This window comes from Manacus vitellinus, unplaced genomic scaffold (genome assembly GCF_001715985.3).
Source record: "Manacus vitellinus isolate BGI_N305 unplaced genomic scaffold, ASM171598v3 scaffold_12_pilon, whole genome shotgun sequence".
NCBI lineage: Eukaryota > Metazoa > Chordata > Aves > Passeriformes > Pipridae > Manacus > Manacus vitellinus.
This window is the reverse complement of record NW_021938949.1, coordinates 3,473,631-3,500,014: the sequence shown is the minus strand read 5'-3', so window position 1 is coordinate 3,500,014 and position 26,384 is coordinate 3,473,631. Positions and strand designations below refer to the sequence as shown.

General features: G+C 40.7%; 1 protein-coding gene across 1 annotated transcript in view; it reads right to left on the bottom strand.

Annotated features, from left to right (window-relative positions):
- The window catches only part of ADCYAP1R1 (ADCYAP receptor type I), a 140,466-nt gene that overhangs the window by 103,493 nt on the left and 10,589 nt on the right, over positions 1–26,384 (bottom strand). Inside the window, exon 2 of the mRNA XM_018089244.2 lies at positions 3,932–4,097. Coding sequence (XP_017944733.2) covers positions 3,932–3,982 — 51 coding nt within the window. The 5' untranslated portion in view covers positions 3,983–4,097. The remainder of the gene's footprint in view (positions 1–3,931; positions 4,098–26,384) is intronic.

The following is a 26,384-nucleotide window of genomic DNA, read 5'->3' as shown; positions in this document are numbered from 1 at the left end:
CTCTGCAGCCCATACACACCCTTAAAAGATTGAGAAATATCACCCCCTTCAGCAAACAGGGGCTGAGCAAACAGATCTACTTTCTCTCCTCACCTCTTCATGAGTTGCTTAAACATAATCAGATCGAGGTTTCATTCTCTGCTCTGTGAGATGCTGCCTGTGCACACAAATCTGGATTTGCCCATCTGACTGTCACACAGGGATCACACTTCCACTTTGGTACACAAGAGGCATCACTTACACCTTTACTTTTCTCTCTCTCTCTCTGTTTTTAAAGGAAGTCAGTGAACACATTTCCCAGTTAATGAAATGTTACGAAGAATATTCTGCCATTTAAGCTTAACCATATTAAAAATGAATCCACAAGAAATTCCAAATATTAGGTGAAGAAATACGTGTGATTGAATTATCCAGACAGTTAAAACACCTGCATTGCAGTTACATTTAAAATTCAGTTCATACACTAAGCCAACTTTGTGAGTCATGAAATTCATTGTTTCTCAAGTACATTTGGAACCAGACAAAGGAATGATGGTTTAGGATCCTTTCTCCTCAATAATTTTATGATGACTTTTGTTATATTTTCCAATAAAAAAAAACCCAAACCCACTGTTATCACAGATGAGGGGAATGTAAAATCAATCAAAATGACAGTGAAAATGAGTTCAGGAGCAAAATAAGCAGGGTGAAGAAAATTGATGTGCAAATGAAAAGAGATCCCAGAACGATGGAATCCTAGAATGGTTTGGGTTGGAAGGGACCTTAAGGACTATCTCATTCCAATCCCCCTGCCCTGGGCAGGGACACCTTCCACTGGACCAGGTTGCTCAGAGCTTCATCCAAAACAAAGAAAAGAATGAGAGTGACTGAGAAGAGGTGGCCCAGCTAACAAAAATGGATTAAAGTCAGCTAAAACAGCAACATCGGCATTTAAATCTGGGAAAACACTTAAAATGGGGGAAAAAAAATAAAGCTCAAGAATTCCTCTAAGAGGTCTAGGAGCTGTTTTCAATCCCAAGTGATTCATAAAGTGGAATACATTTAATAGGCCAATACAGAACCTGTTAAACACATGAAAAATCAACCCACCCTTAGACTCTGACAGTCAGAATTGCCTTAACATGCACATTCCTAAATATGTCTTGGCATTTTATTTTCTTGTTGTCTGTTCTGAGTCTATATTTGAAGCCACCTAGAATTTCCCTGTAATACTTTGTCCCCTTTTAGCTTTTTCTTGCCCTGTTTGTGGGTGTGGACATCAGTCTGGGGGGCTTTGGTTTCCTGTGGGTAAAATGGGGGCTGTGGGTAAATCCAAAACCTGCACATCCAAGCAGATTCAGGAGCTACTGCAACCACTTTGAGGAATGGAGACATGTGCCACAAAATGAGGATCAATCCCAACATCTAAGAACAGGAGCTCTCCTTGAGGATGACTGGAGATTCCTGGAGTACCAGATGAGTTTAGAGGAAAGCAATATAAAAGCAGTTATTTTCAGGAACTTTCTGAGGGTTAGGATGACATTCGACTTTATTCTATTCAGATTTATTCTAATTTTTTTTTTTTTAAATTTATGTCCACTCCCTTGGTAGAAAATCTGAAAATCTGCATGACAGGAAAGTACCAATTTGAGGTTGTTGGCACAGCACGTTAGAGGTGGTTTGAAGAGAAAATGAGTGTCCCAGTGGAGAGAAATGTGTTGCCACAAGCATTGCAAAAGAGCCGCAGCAAGGGAAGAATCACAAATAACATTATATCATTCCTGAAATTTGGTCTGTCAAAAGAAATGTAGGGAATCACTAATTGCATAATTTTGCACACAAATTATGGTGCAGTCTCTGCCATTGGCTTAAGTCTGACCAAAAAATATGTGTGCAAAGACACAAATTCACGTGTGGTAAAAGCTTAACTTTAGTGTCTGGCTTCCTGCAAAAGACTGGAATAAAATCATATAAATAAGATCAGAAACACTGTAGACACACCACATATATAAAAGCACATTTCTTCTCATTAACTCTGATTTGCTCCACGGTATTTCATTAAAAAACTGTTCTTTCCAAAAGCTGGAGCTGATCACTAATTATCCAGCTCAGCAACCACAGCTATGTCCTGAAATACTAACAATTTTGGAAACTTGCTGTCCTTCTACATCTGCCAGGAAGGTCGTGCCTATGAAAGCTCTGGAGATATGTTCATTTATTTCCCTTAATTAAAAACTGCTTCCCTCTAAATAAGAAGACACCTTTTGGCTGTCTCAAGCTGGGCACCAAAAATCTTGAAATATTAAAGGTCGCCGATCCTTGAACAAAAATGTCTTTTTGCTTTTCCATTCACGTGACCGTGTGAGTAATTTTGTTCCAGTCTGAAAAACACGCTTGGGAAACCCAGGAATTCAACTTTCCAGTTTCTCCCAGTGCAGGATGCAGCTCACCAGCACTCACATGTGAGGAAACACTGAAGCTGTGCCAGGCTTAGCTGTTAAGATGGGAACTCCTGAGAGACTGACACACAACAGTTGTTATTTCTGGGTCTCAAACCAGAAGCAACAAGGTGTGTTTAAATAATCTGATGTATGTTAAAAAAAAAACAAACCACAAACCAGCAACTGAATTTCAGTAACTTTTTACAGTCAGGACTTTCATATGGGAATTATATTATTTATTATTTGGATGAGCACAAGTATACTACCAGTTCCAACCATGTTCTACAGAGTTTAGCTGAATTATGTTACATTTCCGATTTTCAGTTAAATAGATTCTACTTATATAAGACCTCAAAAGGAAAAATAGCATATTTTTGTGTGCCAAAGTACAGACAAGCCCTGTATGGTGACATTATAAAAGACAGGTCACACAATGGATACACACGAGCAGGAAACTCTGCAAAAACTCCTAAAAGATGCTCTGGTCTCATCACTACCATATTAAATTGTTGGTAATTAAAAATAAAACAAAATAATTGTCAAGAATGCTTTCAAATAGTGCAATAACATGAGAATATCTGTATATTAAGCAATTTTAAAGCACTTGCATGGAAATTGTGGAAGGTTATTAATAAAAATGAGATGGAGGATTTGAATCCTGGTGCTATTTGTCATGGGATCCCTCTGAGCAGAGTTTTTTGAGAAGTGATGAAAAGCACATTTATGATCAATGGTCTAGCAAAGAAGAGAGTTGAAATGCGAAATGAGTTCATTATAAGGGTTATGTGCTGTTCCTCACAGCTACAAAGGGAGAAAAAACATCTTTATTCAGTGTTTTTATGGCTGTTATGTGAGGTCAGATACAGCCACAATGTGTAGGGGGGCAATGGAGAAGAACAGTTACAATCCCCAGACGTGTTAAGACTGAGTTATTAATGGAACAGTGAGTTACTCAGTAAGTAAAGACTTCTGGGGAAAATTAATCCCTGTCATCTTCAGAAAGAGTTGAATATCTTCAGAAACGTGATAAATGACTCTGAATGCCTTTAGTATCTTTAGAGGAGGGCCATTTGTATTGTTTCTTAAAATCAGTCCTCTGAAAATGGAGGCATCCAAAAGCACTGCCTGAAACATCTCAAGGTTTAGGTTTCACAGGGCTGATAGGAATCTCTAATTTTATCCCCTCTGTCAGGAAAAAAAAATACTCTTAAGCCCATGGATTTGAAAGAGAACCCCCCCCCTTTTTTTTTTTAATTATTACTTTGTTTTATTTTTATTCTTGGAGAAAAACAGTGAACAAGTGCCCTTAAGGAAGGGACTTACCCTTCTCAGGATGAGCAGTGACCACAGTCCTATTGCATTAACAAGGGAGGTTGGAAAACCTTAACCCAACATAGGAAAGACCCACATAGAAAAAGCCAAAATTGGTGTCAGCAGAAGATTCTTCACTCCTGACCATCAGAACATGTATTTATATCAGGACAATACAAATAAAAATGTTTTTTACTTACCATGGGAAGCAACATGAGAGTGAAGAGGCAGATCTTCCTGGTGAGGGCCATCTTCTCTCTTAATTAACTTCAGTCAAGTTTTTCCTCGTTAACACTGTGATTAGGGCTGAAGCACAGGCTCTCTGCAGGTATTTGGGTCGAGGTCCTCACCTCAAGGCTCAGATCTCTGCAATGAAAGAGGAAAAGTGTTAAAAATATGGAAACCGTGAAGAGAATGAAAAAGAGATGGACCAAAAACAAGAGAACCCAACACTCGAACTCCGAGTTGCACATATTAGAGATCAGCCATCCCTGTCTGCATTGCAGCTGTTATAGATGGTTTTGGACACCTAATTTAAAGCCAAAGGACATCCAAAGTCTGTGTGATCAGTAACTTGTCTCAAAGAAACTACTGGAACAGTCTCTGTAGATGCAAAGATCTAAACTGTACCCAAAGGAGAAGGTAGGATGGATTGTTTTGAGCCAGAAAAAGGACCTGTCTGCTTAATTTCTGAAGCTGTGATTCACCCTTCATGATTTTCAGCAGTCTTTTAAAAGCACAACTGTCTGGGGGCTTTTTAGGAGTGTGGAGGACATGATGATTTACTCCTGGAGATCATTTGTCCAGGTAACAAAATCCATGACCAGAGTTGTTAAAACCCCACAGCTCTTTGAGAACTCAGAAATAGAAGTGCAGAGGAATGAATTGCAGTCTTAAAGATTCATCCACATAATAAGACTTTGATTTATAACTTCATTGCTTGGCCTCTGCCAAGGAGCTGAGCAGGTGGTCAGGACCTGACATTAGTTCTGTCCTTGCCCCTCCTGCCATAACCCAGGGCTTAAAAATGCCCACTCATCCCAAATCACAAAGATTTCTCAAACAGTTTCTCATTCACGACAACCTCTCTGTTTCAGACTCCAGCTGGATCCAAACCTCATTTAAAACACAATCCTCCCTCAAATCCTGATACCTTGGTGACACAGCAGTCTCATTTCACCTACAGTCAGGTTTTTAGCACAGAGATAAACTTTCATTTGGGAGTCAAAATTAATCAAAAAAGAAGGATGAAGAGAAGGGGGAAGGTGTTTTAAGATTTGGATTTATTTTTTTCATTATCCTGCTTTGATTTGTAAAGAACTGAGCTGTAAAAGAACATTTACAATAAAAGGACACTCAATTTTTATACTGACTGCGACATACTGCCAGGATATTGGAATTTAGAAAGGAGAGAGTCTTTCAATTAAAAAAATAAAAAAGGAAAATTAATCTCTCCTTAAAATTTTTGGAGAACAATGGTTCATAAAATTCACTCTAAACTGATCTGTTTTCCTCCATTCTCACTGGATCAGTCACTGCTGCTCTGCTCTGGCACTGAATTTAATTACTGAGCTGTGTTTCTGATGGTTTATCAAATAATGAGGGACTGATAAGATCTCAGCTGAGGAGGACAGCAAACATCCATGGTGACATTCAGCCGTGAGCACTGGGAAAAGAAAGTCACTCCATTAACACAGGCAAGAGAAAACCAGACAGAGGCATCAGCAGACGTTGGATTTGAAATTGTTTCTTGATTATTTGCACTCCTGTGTGCAGGCCAGTCCAGGAAGGCCAGAGAGGGATGTGGAGGTTGAATTACGTCCTTGCATTCTGTCACTGTAGTGCATCAGAAATTTGAATTATTTGAATTCTTTAAATGCAATGAAAGGGTGGGAGATGCCTGACTAAAGGTGGACAAACACCCAGGGGGAAGGTGGGAACCTTTAGAATCCACTTTTTCCGTTTTTTGAAGACCCAGTTTTACTTTCACCTGGCCTTCACCAGGTTTAAAAAGCAAAGACGTTTTCCATCTCCTGTTTCATCCGAGTTTCAAAGGAACTTTTCTAAAAGAGACAACAGGAACATCTGCAAACCATTTCACTGCTTCCCTTTCACATATTGCAGGGAAAAAATAAAAGAATCTACTTCATTTTTTTCCCTTCAAGGTAGTCATGGAAACCTGCATCAAATGCTGGGCTGAGGCCTTCATGTCATCCACAGAGACTCAAGTGTTTATTAGGTAATAACAACTCCCAGTTCTGTGAACTTATGACCTGAACCTGCAGCAGAACCTGTGTTTATTATTTAGCAATTCCCAGCATGCATGATATACATACATGCACAGTCCACCTATTGCCAATTAAAGGCTAATTATCTCTATTACTAATTAAAACCTAGTTATCTGTATTACCAGTTAGATCCTAGTTATCTCTATTACCAATTAAATCCTAGTTATCTCCCAGGCAGGTAGTATCAGCTATGTTTTACTAGAAAAATAGAATTATTTAAAAATACAGGCAATATTGATAAAGCATTACCATTCAGTATTGAGAAAAATAATTAAATATATTAATATAGGATTTGGAAGGGAAACTTGAATGATCATATTTTCTTCTGATGTCATTGGTAGCCAAATCCTGTAATTTCATTAGGAAATTAGAGATACTGATGCTTCATGTTGCTGTTTTAGGTGCTTCTGTCACTGTAATTAAAATTAGTGAAGTCAGAGTAGCCAACACACCTTTCAGTTATGGACGTATAGATCCACAAAATAATCTTCAATTATCTCTGGTGAAATAGAAGGGCTTTTGAAGTGTCTGAGAATCTGAAAACCAGTTGATTGTTACTAAAATGGAATGGGCTTCAGGAGATTATTTCAAGCATGGCTGAAATACAGAAAGAAGAATTTAAAAAAAAAACAAAAACCTTGTTTTGGTCAACTAACGACTTAGGAAAATAATTCTTCACCTATGAAGATGAATTCATTTGTCCATTTGTAAACACTGCTGTGGACTCTTTATGGAAGTATCCTGGATGCTTCAAGGGTAGGTTGGAAAAGCTCTGGCAAAACCTGTTCTGCTGCAAGTGCCCATTTCTTTCCCCTGTCTAAAAAGGGACTCTGGGGGCTGATGAGGACAATTGCTCCATGAGAAGCCCACAAGTGTCAAGTGCACAACATGATGTCACTCATCAACAGAACCAGACAGTGGGTCCTTTCCAAGTGTGATGTGTCTACTGCCAGGGAGGCATAAAAAACGTAATAAATCACTCCCTAAAAGAATAAAAAGTCACCATATCAAATAATGAGTAAAACTGTTACACAGCATCAGGTTGGATGAATGAAAGAGGATTTTGAGTGACTTTATAAGGCAGTTGTGAGCTGTTATTGAGAGCTCACCCAAAATAAAACCTCTGGTCTGGGCTCCTTGTTGTGGTCCTCCGGGATGTGTGCCAGTGGTTTGGAAGGAAACCAATACACTGCAAAGCTGACCCACAATGGCTTAGACCACTGATGATCAAAGGGTAATTTAGCACTTAATTCATCTTCCTTCAGTGTCTACTCAGGGCCTCCCACCACATCCTTTTCCTGTACCATGACCAAGGTACTACAGGAGTGTGGAAGTCAGAAAGATTCTGACAATGTGAAGCATCAATGGAGTTTTTGCAGGCTGAATATATTTCAGAAAAGTCAACCACTCCATGTACAGTTATTCCAGTACTTCCTAAAGACATGAAGGACATTTCCCCAGGAAGAATAAACATAGGTAGAAAATTGCTGGGTGCAAAAGTGCTGAGGGGAATACCCCAGATGTCACCAGTTGATCTGGCCCACAGAACACTCTTGTCATTCCCATTTTCTCCCCAGGAAATGGAATTCCAGAACTGTTTATGGCACAGGGTTTGATAAATGGTCATTTTAGCTTATATATGAACAGGTTAATTATCACAAAATCATCAAATGGTTTGGGTTGGAAGGGACCCTAAAGATCATCTTGTTCCACCCCCTGCCATGGGCAAGGACACCTTCCACTAGCCCAGGTTGCTCCAACCCCTGTCCAACCTGGCCTTGGACACTTCCAGGGATAATGCATCCACAGCTTCTCTGGGCAACCTGTGCCAGGCCCTCCCCACCCAGAGAAGAATTTATTCCTAAAATCTAATCTCGATCTGCCCTCCTTCTGCTTAAGGCCATTTCCCCTTGGACTTTCACTCCATGCCCTTGTGAAAAGTCCCTCTCCAGCTCCTCTGTAAGCCCCCTCTAGGCACTGGAAGGTGCTCTCAGGTTGCCCCAGAGTCTTTTACCCTTCTCTAGGATGAGCAGACCCAACTCTTTCAGCCTGAAGTCACAGGAGAGGTGTTCCAGCCCTCTGATCAACTCGGTGGCTCCCCTGAATTATCACAGAGCTGGAACACCTTCCATCATGCAACTGATTCTTTATCTGTGTTCTTCAGGCTCTCAATACAAGGTGAAACCCAGTGCATTTTATTGTTTCCCTTCTAAAACTTCCCAAATGTAGCAAGCCAGCCACATAATGTGGTGAACTGGGCATGGTGCACCTTCCTCATGTCAACTGAGAGACACTTGCCAGCAAGAAGCAGAGCTGGGAAATCAACCCTTCAGTGACCTAAGACACATCACCTACTTTTAGAAACCCAGGAGACACATGAGCTCATTGTCAAGTCTCTTTATATAGTCAACAGAGAGAAGCAGACATATGAAGAAAGAGTTTTGTCTGACCTATTTTAACTGTCTACTTTCAGCTTTCGACTTCTCTCCCCCGGAGTGTAAAGCAATTCTTGACATCCACATTGTGGAGACCTAAATTTGGGCAGAATGATCCCACCTCCAGTCTCTTCTGAAGTATGTTGATCAGCAAGATGAAACACAAAGCAGCAAAGTTCAACACTCCACGAAGGCTTGAGAAAGAATTTGGTTGTTTAGGGTGTCAAGAAATTAATGCTGATACATTTAAGGCAACAGAAAAGCTAAAGGAAGGTTTAACTGAATACCAGACAGCAAGAGCTCTGAAGTTTCCCATGGAAAATAGTCCATAAAGAGCAATCCTGTCAAGGCAGAGAAAAAGAACATCATGGTCTTTCCACTACCTCTAAGAGAGCACTTACTATTTCTTGGAGTTTAAATATTTTGGGTTGTTCTCATTTACTTAATTAGTGAATTCACTGAAATTAAAGTTTCTTCATGCATCACAGCATCTGAGCATCTGACTCTACTTTCTTTTAAAAACCAAGAGGTCCCTTTACATGTTTAACTGGAAAAGTCCCCCAAGTCCTTGTTTCCATTGCTCACGTCTGTTGTCAGTGAAAAAACAGGATTCAAAGGGTAATTATTTTAGGAGGTCTGAGAGGTGGATTTTGTCCTACAAGTGACAAAACCCTTTCCAGCTGCACGTGAATGTTTCAAGGCTCTCAGGCAGAAATGCTACACCTTTTCCTGAAAGAGCTGTCAAACAACAAGCTGGATTTTTTTTCCCAGGGTAGTCCACAAGGATGGATGGAGGCTGCAGGACACCCAGCCAAGGTTCTAATGAACTGATGTGGGGATCATACCTGAAAACCATCCATTAACAAGTGATACATTCAGGCAGACTCTCCTAATATCCAGTGTTTCCACTGCTCAGGAAAATTGTTGCTTTTGACTTTAGGAAACTTAAAAGGGAGCTGATCCAATGCTAGTGGCAATTTAACATGGAAATAATAGTTGAAAGAAATATATTCAGCTGCTGCCTGGCTTAAGCATTTCAGTGTTAATGAAGAACCAAGTGTCTCAGCAGTAATCTTTTTTCTGTCTGGAGGAATAGCTTTTTGATTTTTTTTCCTTGTATAAAATTCAGAAAACACCTGTGAATTTCACTACAACTCCCTCTCTAAAAATGAAGATAAAAGTGTGATTAAAGTAGGAAACGGTAAATTGCAGGTGTTGTGACTCCCCTATGCAAAACAAGCCTTAGTGTTAAAATATTTTTACAGAAAGTAGGATTATCAACTTCATTTACTTCCACGAGGATTTGTGTGGGAAAGAAATCCAAGCAGTGTGGGTTTGCAAGAAGAATAACTGATAAAAGCATTCACAGAACTGGGGGTTGGAAGGACCTCTGGAGATTGTTCAGCCCAACTTCCCTGCTCAAAGCATGGTCAGCTACAGTGGGTAACAGGTTATTCAAAACTCATTTTCAACCAATTTCTGAAGATCTCCAATGTTGAGGCTCTCCACAACCTGTACTTGACCATTCTAACAATAATAAAGTGTTATTTATAGTTGAATTTCCTGTATATCTATGTGAGCTTGTTGCCTCTTGTCAGCACTGAGAGGAGCCTGAGTCTGCCTCCTTTACATCCTTCCATCAAATATTCCTACACATTGAGATCCCTCAAATCTTCTCTTGTCTAGTCTAAACAGACATAGGTCCCTCAGTCTCTCCTTGTAATTCCTTATCCATCTTTGTGGCTCTTCCCAGAGTTCCCTGCAGTGTGTTTGTGTCCTCAGCAGCCCAGCCCTGGACGTGGAGCTTCAGATGTGTCTCCCCAGGGCTGAGAGGACATCCCTTGAGATGCTGCCAATGCTTTTCCTCGTGCAGTTGATGATGCTTTTGGACTTCACTGCTGTCAGGGCACTTTGCTGGCTCAGGATCCACTTCATGTCCACCCAGAGCTTCAGGTCCTTCTCTGCAAAGGTGCTTTCCAGCCAGCTGATCCCCAGCCTGCCCTCGTGCACAGGATTCTTCCTCTCCCAGTGCAGGACTTTGCGTGTCTCCTTCTTGAACTTCTTGAGGTTCCCCTCTCCCTGTTTCTCAAGCCTGTCCAGTTCCCTCTGGATAACAGCAAACCCAACCACTTGGTCTATCAACCACTGCTCTTTAATCTGTGTAACCTTCAACCTTCCTGAAGGTGTCCCCTGTCCCATTATCCAGGTCATTAATGAGGACATTAAACAGCATTGCCCCATCCAAATGTCAGAGCTTTATAGTTCAGTCCGATCTACCCAGACTGTCTTTACAGTCAGTGGAGAACATGGATCCTCAGGGAGCAATTTCTATACCCTAAAGCTTGATTCCTTAAGAGCAGGTTGGATCTTCCACCTGGTCTAGTGGAAGGTGTCCCTGCCCATGACAGAGGATTGGACTAAATGACCTTTAAAAGGTCCTTTCTAACTCAAATTATTCTGTGATTCCGTGACATGCCTAATTTTGGACAAAGTGAATTACTCCTCTGAAAGAGTAATTTTTTCCCCCTCTGTTTACTCAGGCTGATGAGGGCAAACAAAGAAAATTCCATTCCCAAAGTTTGAGACACCAAAGCACTATTGTGAGTAAAACAGAGCTCTGATTTCCCTCTTTGTCACAGCCTTTTCCCACTTTCAGTACTATCTTTATTCCTTTTAACACAGCCTAGTAACTTCCATGTATGTTTTACTTCAGTTGTCCCCAACTACAATTTTGGTGGAATAGTTTTTTTTTATTTTCTTTTGAGTGGTTTCAATTAAATTGAAATTCCCTGAAGATGTAAGAGCACTATAATTTCTCCTTACAAAGTATACCCCTTATCACTTCTGTTTAACCTGACAGCTCTTGTATTTCCTACTTCCTAGCATCTCAAAAAAAAAAAAAATCTAAAATTATTCTAAAATGAATTTTAATAAGTGTTGCTCAGCCAATTCAAGAAAGATATCCAAATTTGCACTTTCTGAAGATCTGATTAATTTCTTGATTATCTGCAAATTTTGCTATCATACTGTTCATTTGCAGACCTTACCCAAGATTGGGCTGGTGTAGCTCCTTCTGGCACTCACCATTATTTTGGAGGAAGAATCACATACTCCTGGTCTTCTGTTTTGTCTTTGTTTAGGGGTTAGACACACAAAAAAATTTTACAGCTTACAAACTACTTATGTCACACCTGATACCCAGTAAATACACATGTACCTCTTGGTTCCCATCAAATTCATGGTTATAAGGTTGAATTTTGGTTTAGTTTTGTGTTCAAGCTGTTTCATTGCAGCCACCACCAGTCACAGAGCACACACAACAAGCTGCCATAAGCCAGTAGGTGTGGAAGCTTTTTAAATTAAGGTAAATCTGTCATGTTTGGCCCACTCAGCTCTTGTGATCTCAGCTGATGCCTGCTTTTCCTCAAGGTAGAGTCCTTCTTTAGTAAAGGCAGATTTAGAAACTATTTGAAAGTCCAAATCTACTATATCCTATCCCTTCATACATGTGATCATAAAGCCCAGACTTTCCTGAGCCCTGAAACTTTGTGCTCTTCTGGGACATAGTGTATAAAACTAAACAACACTTCATTTTTTAAAATAAACTCCAGTTAAAATGTCTGACTTTTATAAGTAATAAAAAATCATTATGATATAACAACTCCTCTCCTTCTTATTTTGCTGCTTCACCCATACAGCTATGATGAAACATTGAAGGTTAATGACATCTAGATTTTGGATATCTGGGTATTTTGACATTGAATGCCTGTTGGAACTGTTCCTTCAGGCTCTCTGAAAATTCAGATGGACACAAGTGGATCAATCATCTAGAGGTCAAGATTTTCTAGCTTATGTCTAGATTTTCTAGCTTATCTTTGCAACTAGAGCATCTACAGACTCGTGAGAGCAGAAACTATGGAATACAATTCATAACTCCCTGGGCACAGGATTGCTGTTCTTGGCAGGTTTCCCACATAACATCACCGATAAAATCCTTGCTTTGATTGACATTATTTTCCCTGTTCACTTATCTATCAGATTTATTGTGCCCTTATGTTGTTTGTGTCCCCAGAGACCCGGGGAAATGACCTGACTTTGTGACTGAAGACCGTGGACACTCAGCTGCAGGGAAATAATTGCAAATTACCACACACTTAGGAAGCATTAGGCAAAGTAAAAAAAATTACATAAGAAGTTTCCACCTTTGCAGCAGATCAATTATCCTTTGGAAGCATCTGCAGTATATGTGATGCTTCATAGCTAATATGAAACTAATATGGGATCATAAAGGTAACGAGGTACTGCTCCATTCCAGCAGAGCTTTAAGTGCTGCTTGGCAAGGTCCTTCAAAATTATTACTCCACAACCAGTAAAATGTGTTCTCTATCTGGTATATCAATGTTTTGCAAGAGCTACTTGTTTGATTTGCTCCCCTTGACTGGTGGTCTGGGTTTTCTGCCCTGGCTGTAGGTGTAAATATTGGGTTTTATGATTCATAGGGGCTTGTAAGCACTCTAAGATGTCCATCAACATGGCCATCAGTCCCTGCTCTGAACCTGCTCAGCACATGTTGGAGCAGACATCTATCACAGGCACAGGAAAGGGGAAGAGCAGGAAAATGCAGCTCTGGACCACAGCCTTTTATTCCCATTGTCTCTGAAGATCATCCCAAGAGCAGCACTTCTATGGTACTTTCTAACCCACTCCTTAACTCAAAATATTATGTTTACTGGAATGTGGTGCCACTCTTAACACCCTTAATTAACTCTCTTGATGTGCTGAGCTGATTATCTTGGGATCAAGCTGTCATTGCTCCCCAGACAAAAGCCAGTCTCTGTGCAAGGTGCTCTCAGCTGGAAGGAAACACCAAGGGGATCTTTAACAAGACATTCCACTATTTAGGACAGGCAGACTCCAGAGGAGTGTCCCTGGAGCTGGTGATGGACCCAGGGCCAAGACACAGTCTCTGAGCTCCAGCAACAGCACAAGCACCTCTTATCACCCCTGGGAAACAATTCTACCCTTCCTGTCTGAAAGCAGGACAAAAGTAATAAAATAAGCAATGAAAGGGATTTATCTGTTGATTTGGAAGGTGAGAAATACAACGAGCAGCTGCCTGATGCCAAATGAATAAATATGTGATGGTGTGAAGAAAACAGCCTGATATAACCTTGCTATTGAGAAAAGAGTGCTTGGAAGAGTGGGAAAATTGCCAAGGTAATCTGAGAGGATGATCAAATGATCTTTCTTTGCCTCATATGTATAATTCCTTATTTTCCAAGGCAAAGTCAGAGGCATTCTGAATACAACAGCTCGTACTTCCCTGAGCATTCTGAGTTGGCAACCTGCGCTATGCCCCAGATGAATATCCACCATCCTCCTCCATACTTCTAACCAACAACATAGAAAGCTTTCATGGGCCAAACTTCAGCCCATCTTGATTAAAAAAAAAAAAAAAAAGAACAATATAACATGTTTCTCAATTTCTTGCTGGGTATAGAAGATACCCCTGTTATTGTGATTCCCCAAGTGCATATTGTCCAATTCTCAAGGAAATGTATCCCACGACAGACCAGGCACTACAATCCTGTCTCTTCCATCTTTAGGGAGGTGAAAATCACTTTTTCTTTGTTTTCTTTTTTTTATGACAATGCCTTTTTTTTAACAGTTTCACTCTCTTACATTGAAAGATAAAGCTAGGCCACTGCATGGGCACTAGGAAATTGCATAATTCCTTTTTTTCCTCCATGTTCCTTTCCTATTTTCCTCCTTTTCTGTTGCATCTCTTCCAGCCTGAGCTCCCCCAGCTGTGTTCCATCTCGTGGTTAATGAACTCATTACATTTGGACAATATTAGGACCTTCCACAGCACGTGTTCTTGCAGCAGCAGGGATGGAAATTCAAGTCACATAAATTTGGCTGTCTGAAAGTGAAACATCTTTATCCAAGCTATTTTCTCTCAGCTCCATCCACAGTGAAGGAATAATGAGCAAGTCACCCCAGCAGCACATGGCTTTGCCTTGCTCTGGGACAAAGTGCTACTCATCTTGGCAAAGCAAGAGCTAATAAAGCAGAAAACAGTTTGATTAGCTCAGGAGAGTCTGTGTTGAGTAGGCACAGCCCTGAGAATAGCAGATGTATTAAAAAAAAGGAGGAAGAAAAGCAGTTGAAATCAAAATCAGCTTTGGGACAAGACGTTAAGTTGGGAATTAGAAGAAAACTTTGAACTCTCAGAAGAACAAAAGCCCTGAAAATGCCTCCCAGAGAGAGGAGGATGGTAAAAAAACACTTAGAATTTTGAGAGGACGTGAATATTTTGTAAAGTGATTCCTCTGACACGTGGAATTTTGCAGTGCTAATAGTTAGAGGTTTCCAACCACATGGGCTCTGACACGGAGCTGGATCCCATCCAGGCACCTTAAAGCACGGAGTAAACTCGTGTCTCTGCAAGGAGGAAAAGGGCATTGAGGAAAGTGGAATATGTTCTTGGCCCTCCCAGGAATCTGGAGGCTGTGAAGGTTCCAGAGCTTTTCTTGGTGGTGGAGGATGACAGTGATGGCAGCTGAGACACGTGGACAGACAGGAGGAGTTCAGGCCTCAGTAGAAAAGCTCTGAACTCCCAGGTAATAAGTGACAGGACCAGAGAAATGGCCCCAGGCTGTGACACAGGAGATTTGGACTGGATATTAGGAAAAATGTCTTCAGTGAAAGGGTAGTCAGGCATTGGAACAGGCTGCCCAGGGCAGTGGTGGAATCACCATCCCTGGAGGTGTTCCAAAGGTGTGGGGATGGGGCACCTGAGGACGGGGTTCAGTGGTGAACGGGGTGGCACTGAGTTCATGGTTGGACTCGATGGTCTTGGAGGTCTTTCCCAACCCAAATAATTCTATGATTCTGATAGTTCCTACTCACGCAAAAGACAGTCCAAATTTCCTTCTTTTGGTCTGATATAGAAAAAATGAGTCTAGAAAAAATATTGTGTGACTCTTTCTTTCTTCCTTTCTTTCTTCTTTTTCTTTCTTTCTTTCTTTTTTCTTTCTTTCTTCCTTTCTTCCTTTCTTTCTTCCTTCCCTTCTTTTTTCCTTTCTTCCTTCCTTCCTTTCTTCTTCTTTCTTTCTCTTTTTCCTTTTCTTTCTTTCTTTCCTTCTTTCCTTCCTCCTTCCTTCCTTCCTTTCCTTCCTTTCAGTAGGTTTTAGTTTGTCTCTAGGTAGTTTGTTTTATGAAAAATCTGGAACTCCAAATAACTCTGGCAACATTGCAAAATTATTCCACACTATAAAACTAAGTTCCTAAACCACAGTTCTGAACACTGATGATGTCTTAGCTGAGGTCATATTTTGGGGTGCCCAGTGCCTTAAAAGAGTGTGAATGCCCACGACTTACAGCTGTGAAGCCTCATATGGTGATTGCATTGCTTTTTAAAAACCAAAATCTAGATAATGTAAATATTCACCTTAATTCATAAACCACTGTTTCACTGTCACTCTAAATTAAGTAGCTCCACTACTTCTAGAAAAGAAAAGCAAATATAAATGAACTGAAGTGATTAGTTCCCACAAAATCATCTTTTCACCCTGTGATTAAAAGTTGTTATTTCTATAGTCGTCTTCATGATCTGCTCATGGATTTCCAGATGAGAGTTCTAGAAGATAAGCTGGCACAAGGGCACCCTATATGGTGGCAAAATATGTTCCTAAGGGAATACCTAGGAAGGTCAGAGCAATGCAGGATCAAAACTGTTTAATATAAACATACAAGCACATGCAAAATTTGAGATATTATGTGTTCTCTTATTTTATTAATTCGAGAGGTGTCAAAAAACCCCAGAACTAAACTCATCAAAACACAACTAGAAGAGATCAGTTGTATCCATTATAACACAATATAATTAATTCTGTGGAACTCAAATTTCCTTCAATCTTATCTACAGCAGTTCTGTGACCAGGAGTCAATGGGAACTATAAAAAGGGGGTAATTTTCCTCTGTTGGATGTGGCTGTTGAGGTAAAACCTGGAAATCCTGATTATGGGTATTAAGATGTTTGATGATGAAGTTTATAAGTTGACAGGATGGTCACTGGATCAGATGCAGCCCAACGTGGGATGATTCACATTTTCCTTTAGGAATCACGTGGAACCGGAATATCCCTTGTGGCCCAGAAAACAACCAAAATGTTATTCCTCTCCATTGGATAGCTTTGTCATTTTGTCATCATGTATTCCCAGTAAAACCTGGGATTCTAAAGATGTAAATTCAATCAACCTGAAATCCTCCTCTTCTCCAAAATGCCCACTGCTCTGTTTTAATTGGGTTGACTCATGTTTCAAAGACAGTGAAAATCCTCTCTCCCCATGGGTGGTCCTTCAGAGCCTTGGGTGAGAGTTCTCTCATTAAAATTGTACTTCTAAAACCAAGCTAATTTCTACAGATTCCTTGGATAGTCCCTGAGACACAATCAGCACAACCCACAGAGTTCAGAGCATATGTTAGATTATCCTAAATTATGTTTTTCAAAGCAGCAGATTAATTATGCCCTATTTCTCTATATTTTCCATCAGGAAGGAGGGAGGGAATGAGGGGAAAAAAGTGATAGAATTGAGACAGACACACAGCATTAGAAGGTTCAGTCCAAACAAACTTTGCCAAAGCCACACTCAGCTGATTAGCAGCATCTTATAGTGGGCAGCACATTAAGGTCAAATCATATGAAGTGTGTAGCAACAGGTTTTTTATTGCTGCTGGAACCTCCTCCCTTTACTTTCCTCACATCAGATCAAGTCTAAATTCTGTTCAGGTCTTCATTCACACCCATCCTGTTTTAATATGCAATTGAAGCTCTGCTGAAATGACACTGAAAAAACACCATCATCATCATGTGTCTTTCAAACACTTTGGGGATGAAGCTCTGACCCTCTAGAAACCCTTTAGGACAAAGGATTTTGCCCCAAGATCTCACAATTTCACCAGAGTGTATAATAGCATTCTATTATTTTATCCTATTCTACTATTATAAGTTCTCCAATATTCCCCTACTTCCTTGGATACTCTGTGGAGAGGATTTATCCTAAGCTTTTAAAATACCTACAAGAACAGTGCTGCAGGCACAGCTTCACAAGTTGGTTTCTCACAGAAACACAAGATCTGCCCATCCTGGTCAGCCTTTGACAAAAACTTTTGAAAACAATGGGAACATTTCCTAATATCAAATCTAAAGAAAAGCAAGCTAAGAAAGACAAAGCTTTATTGATCTCCAGCACTGGGAGATCCAGCTCAGCAGCCTCCAGAGGATGGAATCTATTAAGACAAGAACTAAAGGTGTTCCAAAACCTTCGTTTCTGCAGGGCTGCATTATTAATGACCCTCATGGCTGCAGGTGGCCCAGAGCTACATGCAAGGAGCCTCTCTGGGTTTTCTCATCCCAAAACACAATTAAAGAGGGGATTAAAGGTGAACCAGGACAACAAAATAAGAGACCACCAATGGTACATGAGATTCAGCAAAACTTGGGGCAAAGTTTAATGGTTCATCTGTGCATTGGTAACCTTGGAGACATCCATGGTTTTAAACACAAAAGCAATCCTAGGAATTAGGAACTGGTAGCACAGAATAACTCTGAGTTATCTTCACATAATTCCTGGCTCATCCCAGTCTGGTGACCTGGCATCTCAAAGTCTTTTGTGTTGTCCCTTGGGAATGTATTCTGCACCCAAGACCAGCTTTTCGTTGGAGGCACCGGCCAAAAAAAACACCACCAAAAAATAAACCCTATAAAACCCAAACCCTCTGCACGCAGCAGAAAAGGTGAATTCACATTTTATGCTATTTCTTTCCTCACATCCCAGAGTTCATGTCTGTCCCTGGGGTTTGTTGCCAGCTGGAGTCGATGAGGCATGGGATGAGTTTGTGTGTTTTTCTGAAACCTGTGTCTCACTGGGGAGATCAGGGCAGGGACACAAAGGAAAGGAAGGGAATGATCTTCCCTCAGTAAATAAAACTAAATGTCTGATAACCTGAAATCAGCACAGTGTGAGGCTGTTTTGGGCAGGCAGAATAAATTTTGTGATGGATGGAGTCTGGGTAGGTAGGTACACAGAGGACTCTCCAGGGCACAGCTTGGCTGCCATTAACATGCCCAAAGAACTGGATATTTTATTGAGCATTGTTTTATTCGGGAACAGCCATGAAATGAAAACTCTGCGTGAGGCAGAGAATAATTTTTTCCAAAAATATTTTGCACATTTTGGGTGTGTGCAGGTCTCCCACTTAGACAAAACCAAAAGTTTGTGGCATGGATTCAGATGTCCTTTGGGTTGTTTAATTTCATCTAGAATTGCTTGACTCTAAGTGTTTACAAAATCTTCCTTGATGGGCCATAACCACAGGTTTTACAGGAATAATTCTGGCTCATATTCTGCACAGGAGTGGTGGTATTCTGTGTTATCTACGAGACAGCAATGGAAATAAACATAATTTTAAATCAAAATAATTTTAAATCAAGATAACATGAAAATTACTCTTCTAAAAAAACAAAACAAAACAAAACACAACAAAAAAAAAATCCCAAACCCAACCCAAACATTAAGGCTTACAGGTCATAAATTTGTAGGTGAATAAATCCTAATAGTTATTCAGTGACAGTCATCTAGCTCCAATCCAAAAGACCATCACCAGCATCTCTCTAAAATGGAAATTCATCTGTTTTTCTTTTTCCCTTGCCTTTTTGATGTGTTTTCCAAAGCAAACCAAATGCCCCAGTTTGCTCACACATGTAGGGACCTCCTGAAGACAATCTACATCTCTGAAGACAAAAGCAGCAGCTTCTGCTGAGTGACTTGAGTGAGAAATGAGGACACTGAGTACTTCCCATCTAGGTGGCTTCAGTATTACAGACACACACAGGATTAATTTAGCTCTGAGTACCAACTGTACCTCCTCTTATCACTATTATAAGGAATAACACAACATTCTCTTTTTTACTCTTTCAGGATGCTTTCCTTTCAACTCTTTTAAGTTATTAGTGCTTGCTTGCATTAGCTGAGAGGTAGTTGAAATTTCTGCATGTAAGAACATGTGAATTCCTTCCTTGTGCTGACCCTCTGGAGAAATGAGTTGTCCAGCACTGTAAATAAACCCACGGGAGTGCTCTGAAAGACTGCCAGTTCTTCACACCTGTATTAGGCTGTGGACATCTCTCTCCCCAGCTGTAGCCATGCTGAGAAGAACATTAATCCCAGTCAGCTTGGAGACACTAATCCTTGCTGCTCTGCCTCCCATCTGCCCGACGCAGGAGCATTGCCTAACCCGATTTACTCCAGATAAATTGGATTAGCTTCAATATTGGGCAAATTTAGATTAGGTATTAGGAAGGAATTCTTCTGGGAGGGTGGTGAAGCCCTGGCACAGGTTGCCCAGAGAAGCTGTGGCTGCCCCATCCCTGGAAGTGTCCAAGATCAGCTTGGATGGGGCTTGGAGCAACCTGGGCTAGTGGAAGGTGTCCCTGCCATGACAAGGGCATTGGAACGAAATGATCTTTAAAGTCCATTCCAACCCAAACCACTCTTTGTTTCTCCAGTTCTGTGATTCTGTGATAAAATAAGGCTTTGCTAACAGGGCCAGTGGGATACAATTGGATTCAGGGAATACTCTCCCTAAACCTGAATATTCCCAAACTTGAATCTGCTCAGCGGCAGATTCAGGAGGTGGTGATGAGATGATGGGGTTGGTTGGAGTGATGGTGTCTTCAGGCAACTTCAGGGTTGCAAAACAACTGCACAGACTCCAGACTTCAAAACTCATAAGCCCAAGGTTTACGACACAACTGTTTGGGTTTTTTCCCTTTTTCTTCTAAGGACTATCCCTTATTTCTGATGTTCAGAATTTTAACCACCAAATGGTAGATTCATTTTGCCATTCTTGACAGAGCAGGTGAAAATTTGGCTTAGTAATGCACACATTCTAATTTTCTGACTAGAAACATTTTTCAGGGGGAAAAAAAAATGGAACAAATTCTCCTGCTATTTCATTTGCCATTTAATTGATATGTTGGTATCACACAAACAGTGCACTGTCAGTTCAATTTGTTCAACTCTTGTTGTGCTACTTGTTTTCACCCCTCCTTACTTCCCCCTTCCCCAATACATAACCAGTATATCATTTTGCATCCCATGTGGGATTTCTCTGCTCTAACCTAGTAAATCTTTTCATTCCTAATTTGCTATTCTGCTCTAATAGATTCACCCATGAAAGAGCCTGGAAGGCTGAAGCTGAGAAAAATCACTTTCATTTTCTCAGCTACTTCTGAGTGGTTTAAATGTAAAATACACATGCAGTGCACAGTTTGGGATCTCAGATTTTTATCATCCAAGCGTTGCAGAACCGAGTCAAACCTGATCAGGTTTTTGATGAAAGGATAAAGATTCAAGTCTAGGCTGGAACCACTTAATAATGGTGAGATACTGAAAAAAAAAGTAGTTGCATAACAGCAAGGAACAGTTCACGAGAGAGGCTGAAATTTGGCTCCAAATCACTGCTGGGAAATGTGGATATCAGCACAACTTGTCCAAAGCAGGGCTTAGAGATTAATTAACCTTGCTGTTTAGTTATCAGGGATTGCCATTTGAATTACTGATTCAATTTAAAGTGCTAAAATAGCAAATGAACAATCTATATTTAATCATAAATGCTATTTCTGTTTGTCATTTACATTTTTAGCTTTCCGCCCCCCCAAAAGAAAGGTTGATTGACAAGTGATTTGGGACACAGGGTTTGGAAATTCTTTTTTATAACTGGGGAATGTATTTCAGGAAGATTTTAAATGGATACATATATCCTAATTTCTTTTTTTAAGTTCATTTTGCCATATTGGTCCAAGCCATATGGTTCATTCTGATTTACTTTTTAGCAATTCATAATTTAATTATGAATTACTGTCTAAGAATTGAGGAGGAATCAAAAACACATTTGGAAATGCACACAGAGAATGCTTTAAGCCCCTCAGCCCTGCATGAGGAAGGAAAAACAAAGTTCCTCGTGACATTGAATTTTATTTATAATTATGTGATGTCCTGAACAAGGGAAGTATCATGTGGTGTTACTGAACTGACTGTACTGCTCCTGGTCAAAGAGTTCTTCCCAGCTAATTATTAGCATTTAAATTATAAGCAGAGATATTTTAATCTCTTTCTGCTGTTAATAAAAAAAGCCTGACACCCCCATTGCATGAATCATATTTTGACTTCAGTCACTTATTTGGTTAAAGAGGAAGCTTATAGTGACTGCTCTCCTAATTCAGATATGATAATAGAGTTTGCAATTTTTTTTCCATTAGCACATTGTGACCTCTAAAGGTTCTCCCAGCTTCCAAACTGCACATTATTTGGGATGGTTTCACTCAACCTTGTTTTCCTGGAAATCAAAGCTGAATTCCTCTGATTGTGCTCAGGGGCTTTAATTGTCAGGATGCAGAGTGGGTGTTCATCCTACAGGATTTCTTCAGCAAAGACTAAGAAAAATTAGTCTTGTTGCTACAGCAGTCCCAACCTGCAGCTAATTCCAGGTCATCCCCTTGGAGGGATGTCCCATCCCTGGAAGTGTTCAAGACCTGGCTGGAATGGGGCTCTGAGCTACCTGGAAGTTGTCCCTGCCCATGACAGGGGGTTGGAACAAGATGTTCTTTGAGGTCCCCTCCAACCCATTCTCTAGGATTCTATGACAATTTCCGCTTTCCCCACAAATCAGGTTTCAAAGTTTCTTTTCAGAATTTACTGTGAATGGTGACAAATATGGAAGCTGAAGACTTTTGAGAGATTTGTCTCTCAAGCATAATTTCGAGTTTTGGTTGGGTTTTTTTTGGGTTTTTTGTTTGTTTGTTTGTTTGTTGTTGTTTTTTGGTTTTGGTTTTGGGTTTTTTGGGGTTTTTTTGTTGTTTTTTTGTTGTTGTTGTTTGTTTGTTTGTTTGTTTGTTTGTTTTTTGTTTTTTGTTTTTTCCATTTCACTTCCCAAATCTCTCCTGTTACAAGCCTAATTTTGGGGTTGGTGAGTACCTTCCGCGGGAGTTGGATTGGCTTTAAGGTGTACCCACCCTCCCTGCCCCACAGCAGGGAGAACCTCTCAGCTTGCTACCATTTACTAGACACATTAAGAATCCTCCAAGATCTCTTCCTTCGGCTCCCACAGTGTCTGTGGATTTAAAAATGCCAACAGCACTAAGACAGACAGACCCTTATTATAAAAAAATAAATCTGATGTGCCAATGTGAGCTACAAAAGAGAGAAGAAAACAACTCAGAAAGGAAAAAACCCTTCTGAAGAGAAGTGCCAGTTGTACTCTGACTTCTGAACATCTCTCGAGCACTGAAAACAGACGTGAAGAAAATGCTCTAAAATTGTTCCTGTTGTTATTGTCACTAAGGAAACAACTTCCCAGGAATCTGCAAGTTGAGTGTACAGACACTTTGATGTGCAGCCAACTCTCTCTTCCAACACACTTCCCAGCTCTCTGGTGAGGCAGGTCTGTCCACCAAGGAGATCTCTCCTCTCTCCCTCAGCTGAGTCCTGACTTCACGTGGGGATTGAACTCTGATGCTCCAGAAAAGCCCTAATCCAGACTTGCCACAACATGAGATATCAAAGCACGGAGTCATGACTAAGCCAAGGGATTTTGCCTTAAGATACTCCTCTCTGAATCCAAAAGTGCTGCCAGGGGAGCTAGAATAGCACAGGAGCTTGGGAATGTGGGAGGCACGAGGCAGAATTCTCTCTCTCTGTTTGCTTGTGGAGCTTTTTTTCAGCCACACACACACACACACCCCACACACAATAATTGAGATGTGTGCTGGGTTTGGATTGAGGCAAACAGGGTGTGTACAAGTTGTTTAACCTCTTCAGCCCTTCAAATAGAGTGACCACCTGCAAACTGCCTATTGGGAATGATGCATGAGATTTGGTAACCCCTGCATTGGGCCCAGGCATTGTTAAGAAGAAGACTAGTTGACCTGTCTGCAAACCCATTCAAAATGCCACACAAGTAGTTTAACATTCATTTAGTAATAATTTAATAACAGGTTAGTGACCAAATTCCAGAAGTCCAGGATGTTCTCTAGCGGTGCAGTTCTCTGCCTGAGCACAGCCAATGTATTCCACAGTTACAGGGTCCCTTATGCCACAAAGAACTTGATAAATAACATCTTCTGCTGAAAAACATTCAAACAGGAGCATGCCTGCAGATATCCTCTGTCTGCAGTTCTGCTGCAGACTAAGAAGCAGAGAGTGGCTAAATAAATAGAAAAGAGACACAGCACAGAACAGGCAGCGACTAAGGAGCAGAAGTATTTGTTTAATTGCTGGAGACTAAGCCAAGGCTGAAAGAAAAGGGGCCAAAAAGAGTACATAGAAAGGCTTTACTAATATAAAATCATTTCAGAGCATTTGAGCTTTGAAAATATTTTCTTGTTATCATGGACAGGTGTCCATGTCAGATTCGACTTCCTAAGGCTCCTTGTGAGTGCCAGGGAGGGCTTATGTACTTTTATCCAAGAACCAGAACATCAGAACATCTCCCTGTAGACAAGTTCACTCCTGGTATGTCCCTAATTCTGTGCAGGATACTTTTATTTCCCATCCCCTTGTGTAAAAGGCAATCTGGCCCTCTGTAACTCTCCTTTGTGAGGCCTCTAGACCAAAAATGCTTAAAAGGTCTAAAAGTAAAGCTGTTCTGTCCAAGTAAACAGCTGGACTATGGTGAATCCATCTGTCAATGGCACCAATTCAATAACCAGGGAGCAATCCTCTCCCAAGGAAAAAAATCTCTGTGTCCAGCCAGCCAGGAGCCTTTGCTTTTATGTTAAATCCATCACCCACCTTTGGATCAGAAGTGATTTCTCAGCTACTTGTTTGTGAGCAAGAAGGAGCTCAGGGCAGTGAGCTGAGCAGCCAACAACCATCAGTGGTTGTTTCATAGAGGGGACAAGGAAAAGAAATGGTTTTAATGTTATAAAACACATCAGGTCTTGGACCTTCCTTGGCCTCGAGGTCAAGTCACATGTGATCACTTTTACTCACTGTGCTGAACTGTTCACCACCAGTTAGATTGGCCTCATCCAAACTGCCTGTGAGATCAATCTCTGGGCTATGATGTTCCCTGAGAGTTGGTTGCAACTGTCCCATTTGCCTTATTCATTAAATATTTACTTTATTTATTAAATATTGCAGAGAGAGTAACACTTCTGGAAATCAGATTCTCCCAGGTTACTGCAGATTGTTGCTGTTCCCCTCCCTTTGGAGCAGTGTAAATGATTATCTGCCTTCCCAACCATTCCCAGCCTCATTGGTATTCCTGACAGAGCCAAGGAAATGCACCACTGCCGAAGAGATCTCAGTGAAAACGCTTCCTTCCCATCCAGGGAGATTCATTTTATCTCGAAAAGCAACAAAAATTCCTGTCACTGTGTGTTGCAGAGATAAAAAGGCACATTGCAGACAGAACCCAAGCAGTTCATAAATGTTTGACGACGAGTCTGTGCCTGTCAGAGCACAGGAGAACTCTGACGTGAGCTTTCCTCAGATAATTCCTTAACTACCAATTTAGGATAATGACAGCGATACTTTTAAGAAACCCCTTTGGGAGTAGAGTAAGTATTCTCTTTTAAATCCTATAAATCTGTGAGGGAAATATTTTGATCGTTTATTTTTTGCTTTCAATCTATTAACTGCAGTGTCCCATCCTCGCCATGGAAGGCCTTTGTTTTGTGAAGGAGAGTTAGGAGAGTGTTTTACAAATCAAAGTGGATCTTCTTCCAGTAACTTCAGAGAGATACTTTGTGAACATTCATAGATAACCAACTCATCCCAGAATCCTGTAATGAATAGTGGAGGAAAAAAAAAGCTATTTTGGGGCACAAGACATCTGAATTATTTAAAATTTCTCCCTCAGGGAAAAAAAATTGAACTTTATCTTCTCATATTCCTTAGATATATTGTAGAAATTTATGTAGATATGATGAGAGAGTCTGTTTACAAGGGCATGTAGTGACAGGACAAGGGAGAATGGTTTAAACTGAAAGAGAGTAGGTTTAGACTGAAAATTAGGAAGAAATTCTTCCCTGTGAGGGTGGTGAGACTCCTGGCACAGGTTGCCCAGAAAAGCTGTGGCTGCCCCAGCCCTGGAAGTGTCCAAAGTCAGGTTGGACAGGGCTTGGAGCAACCTGGGCTAGTGGAAGGTGTCCCTGCCCATGGCAGGGGGGTGAGATGAGCTGATCTTTAAGGTCCCTTCAAATCCAGGCCACTCTATGATTCTATGATATAAATATCTTACAGAAACCTATCCAAACTGTAACTCTCCAGGTGTCTTGTGCAGGGTGTTGTGCTTTTGCAATGGAACTTCATTGGTGTTGAAGGCACACGTTGAGTAAATCAGCAAATGAACAAACAAGTTTCAGTATTTAGACTGATTCGTCCAAATTATTTATTTTTAAAAAGTTCAAAGAACGTTGGTAGAACATTTGCTAAGAGACATATTGAGAAATCAGGGTCATGTCTCGTTTATTCAATGGTACTGCAGCAAGGTCAAGTTGCAACAAGCAGGAAGAATATACCTGACAAATATTTCAGCATTGCTGACACAAATAACACGGTTCCTTCCCTCACCTCATTGCCCAGCACTGCACAGGAGCTCTTCCAAAGCTGCTCACAGGAAATTAAAAGGGAAAACTCAAAACAGCAGGTGGAGCAAGGTGCAGATCACACTGCTTTGTATTGTAACTCCTGGGTCACTGAAGACAGCAGTCCACTGATAGAGACTATAAAGAATAAGGTGTGGGATCATATAGGGCATTTTGTAAAGCCAGGCATGAAAATACAAAGCTGCCAGTCATGGAGCTCATCTTAATGTTGGAAGAGTCTTAATCCCTACTGGACAAAGAGGAAGCACAGCAA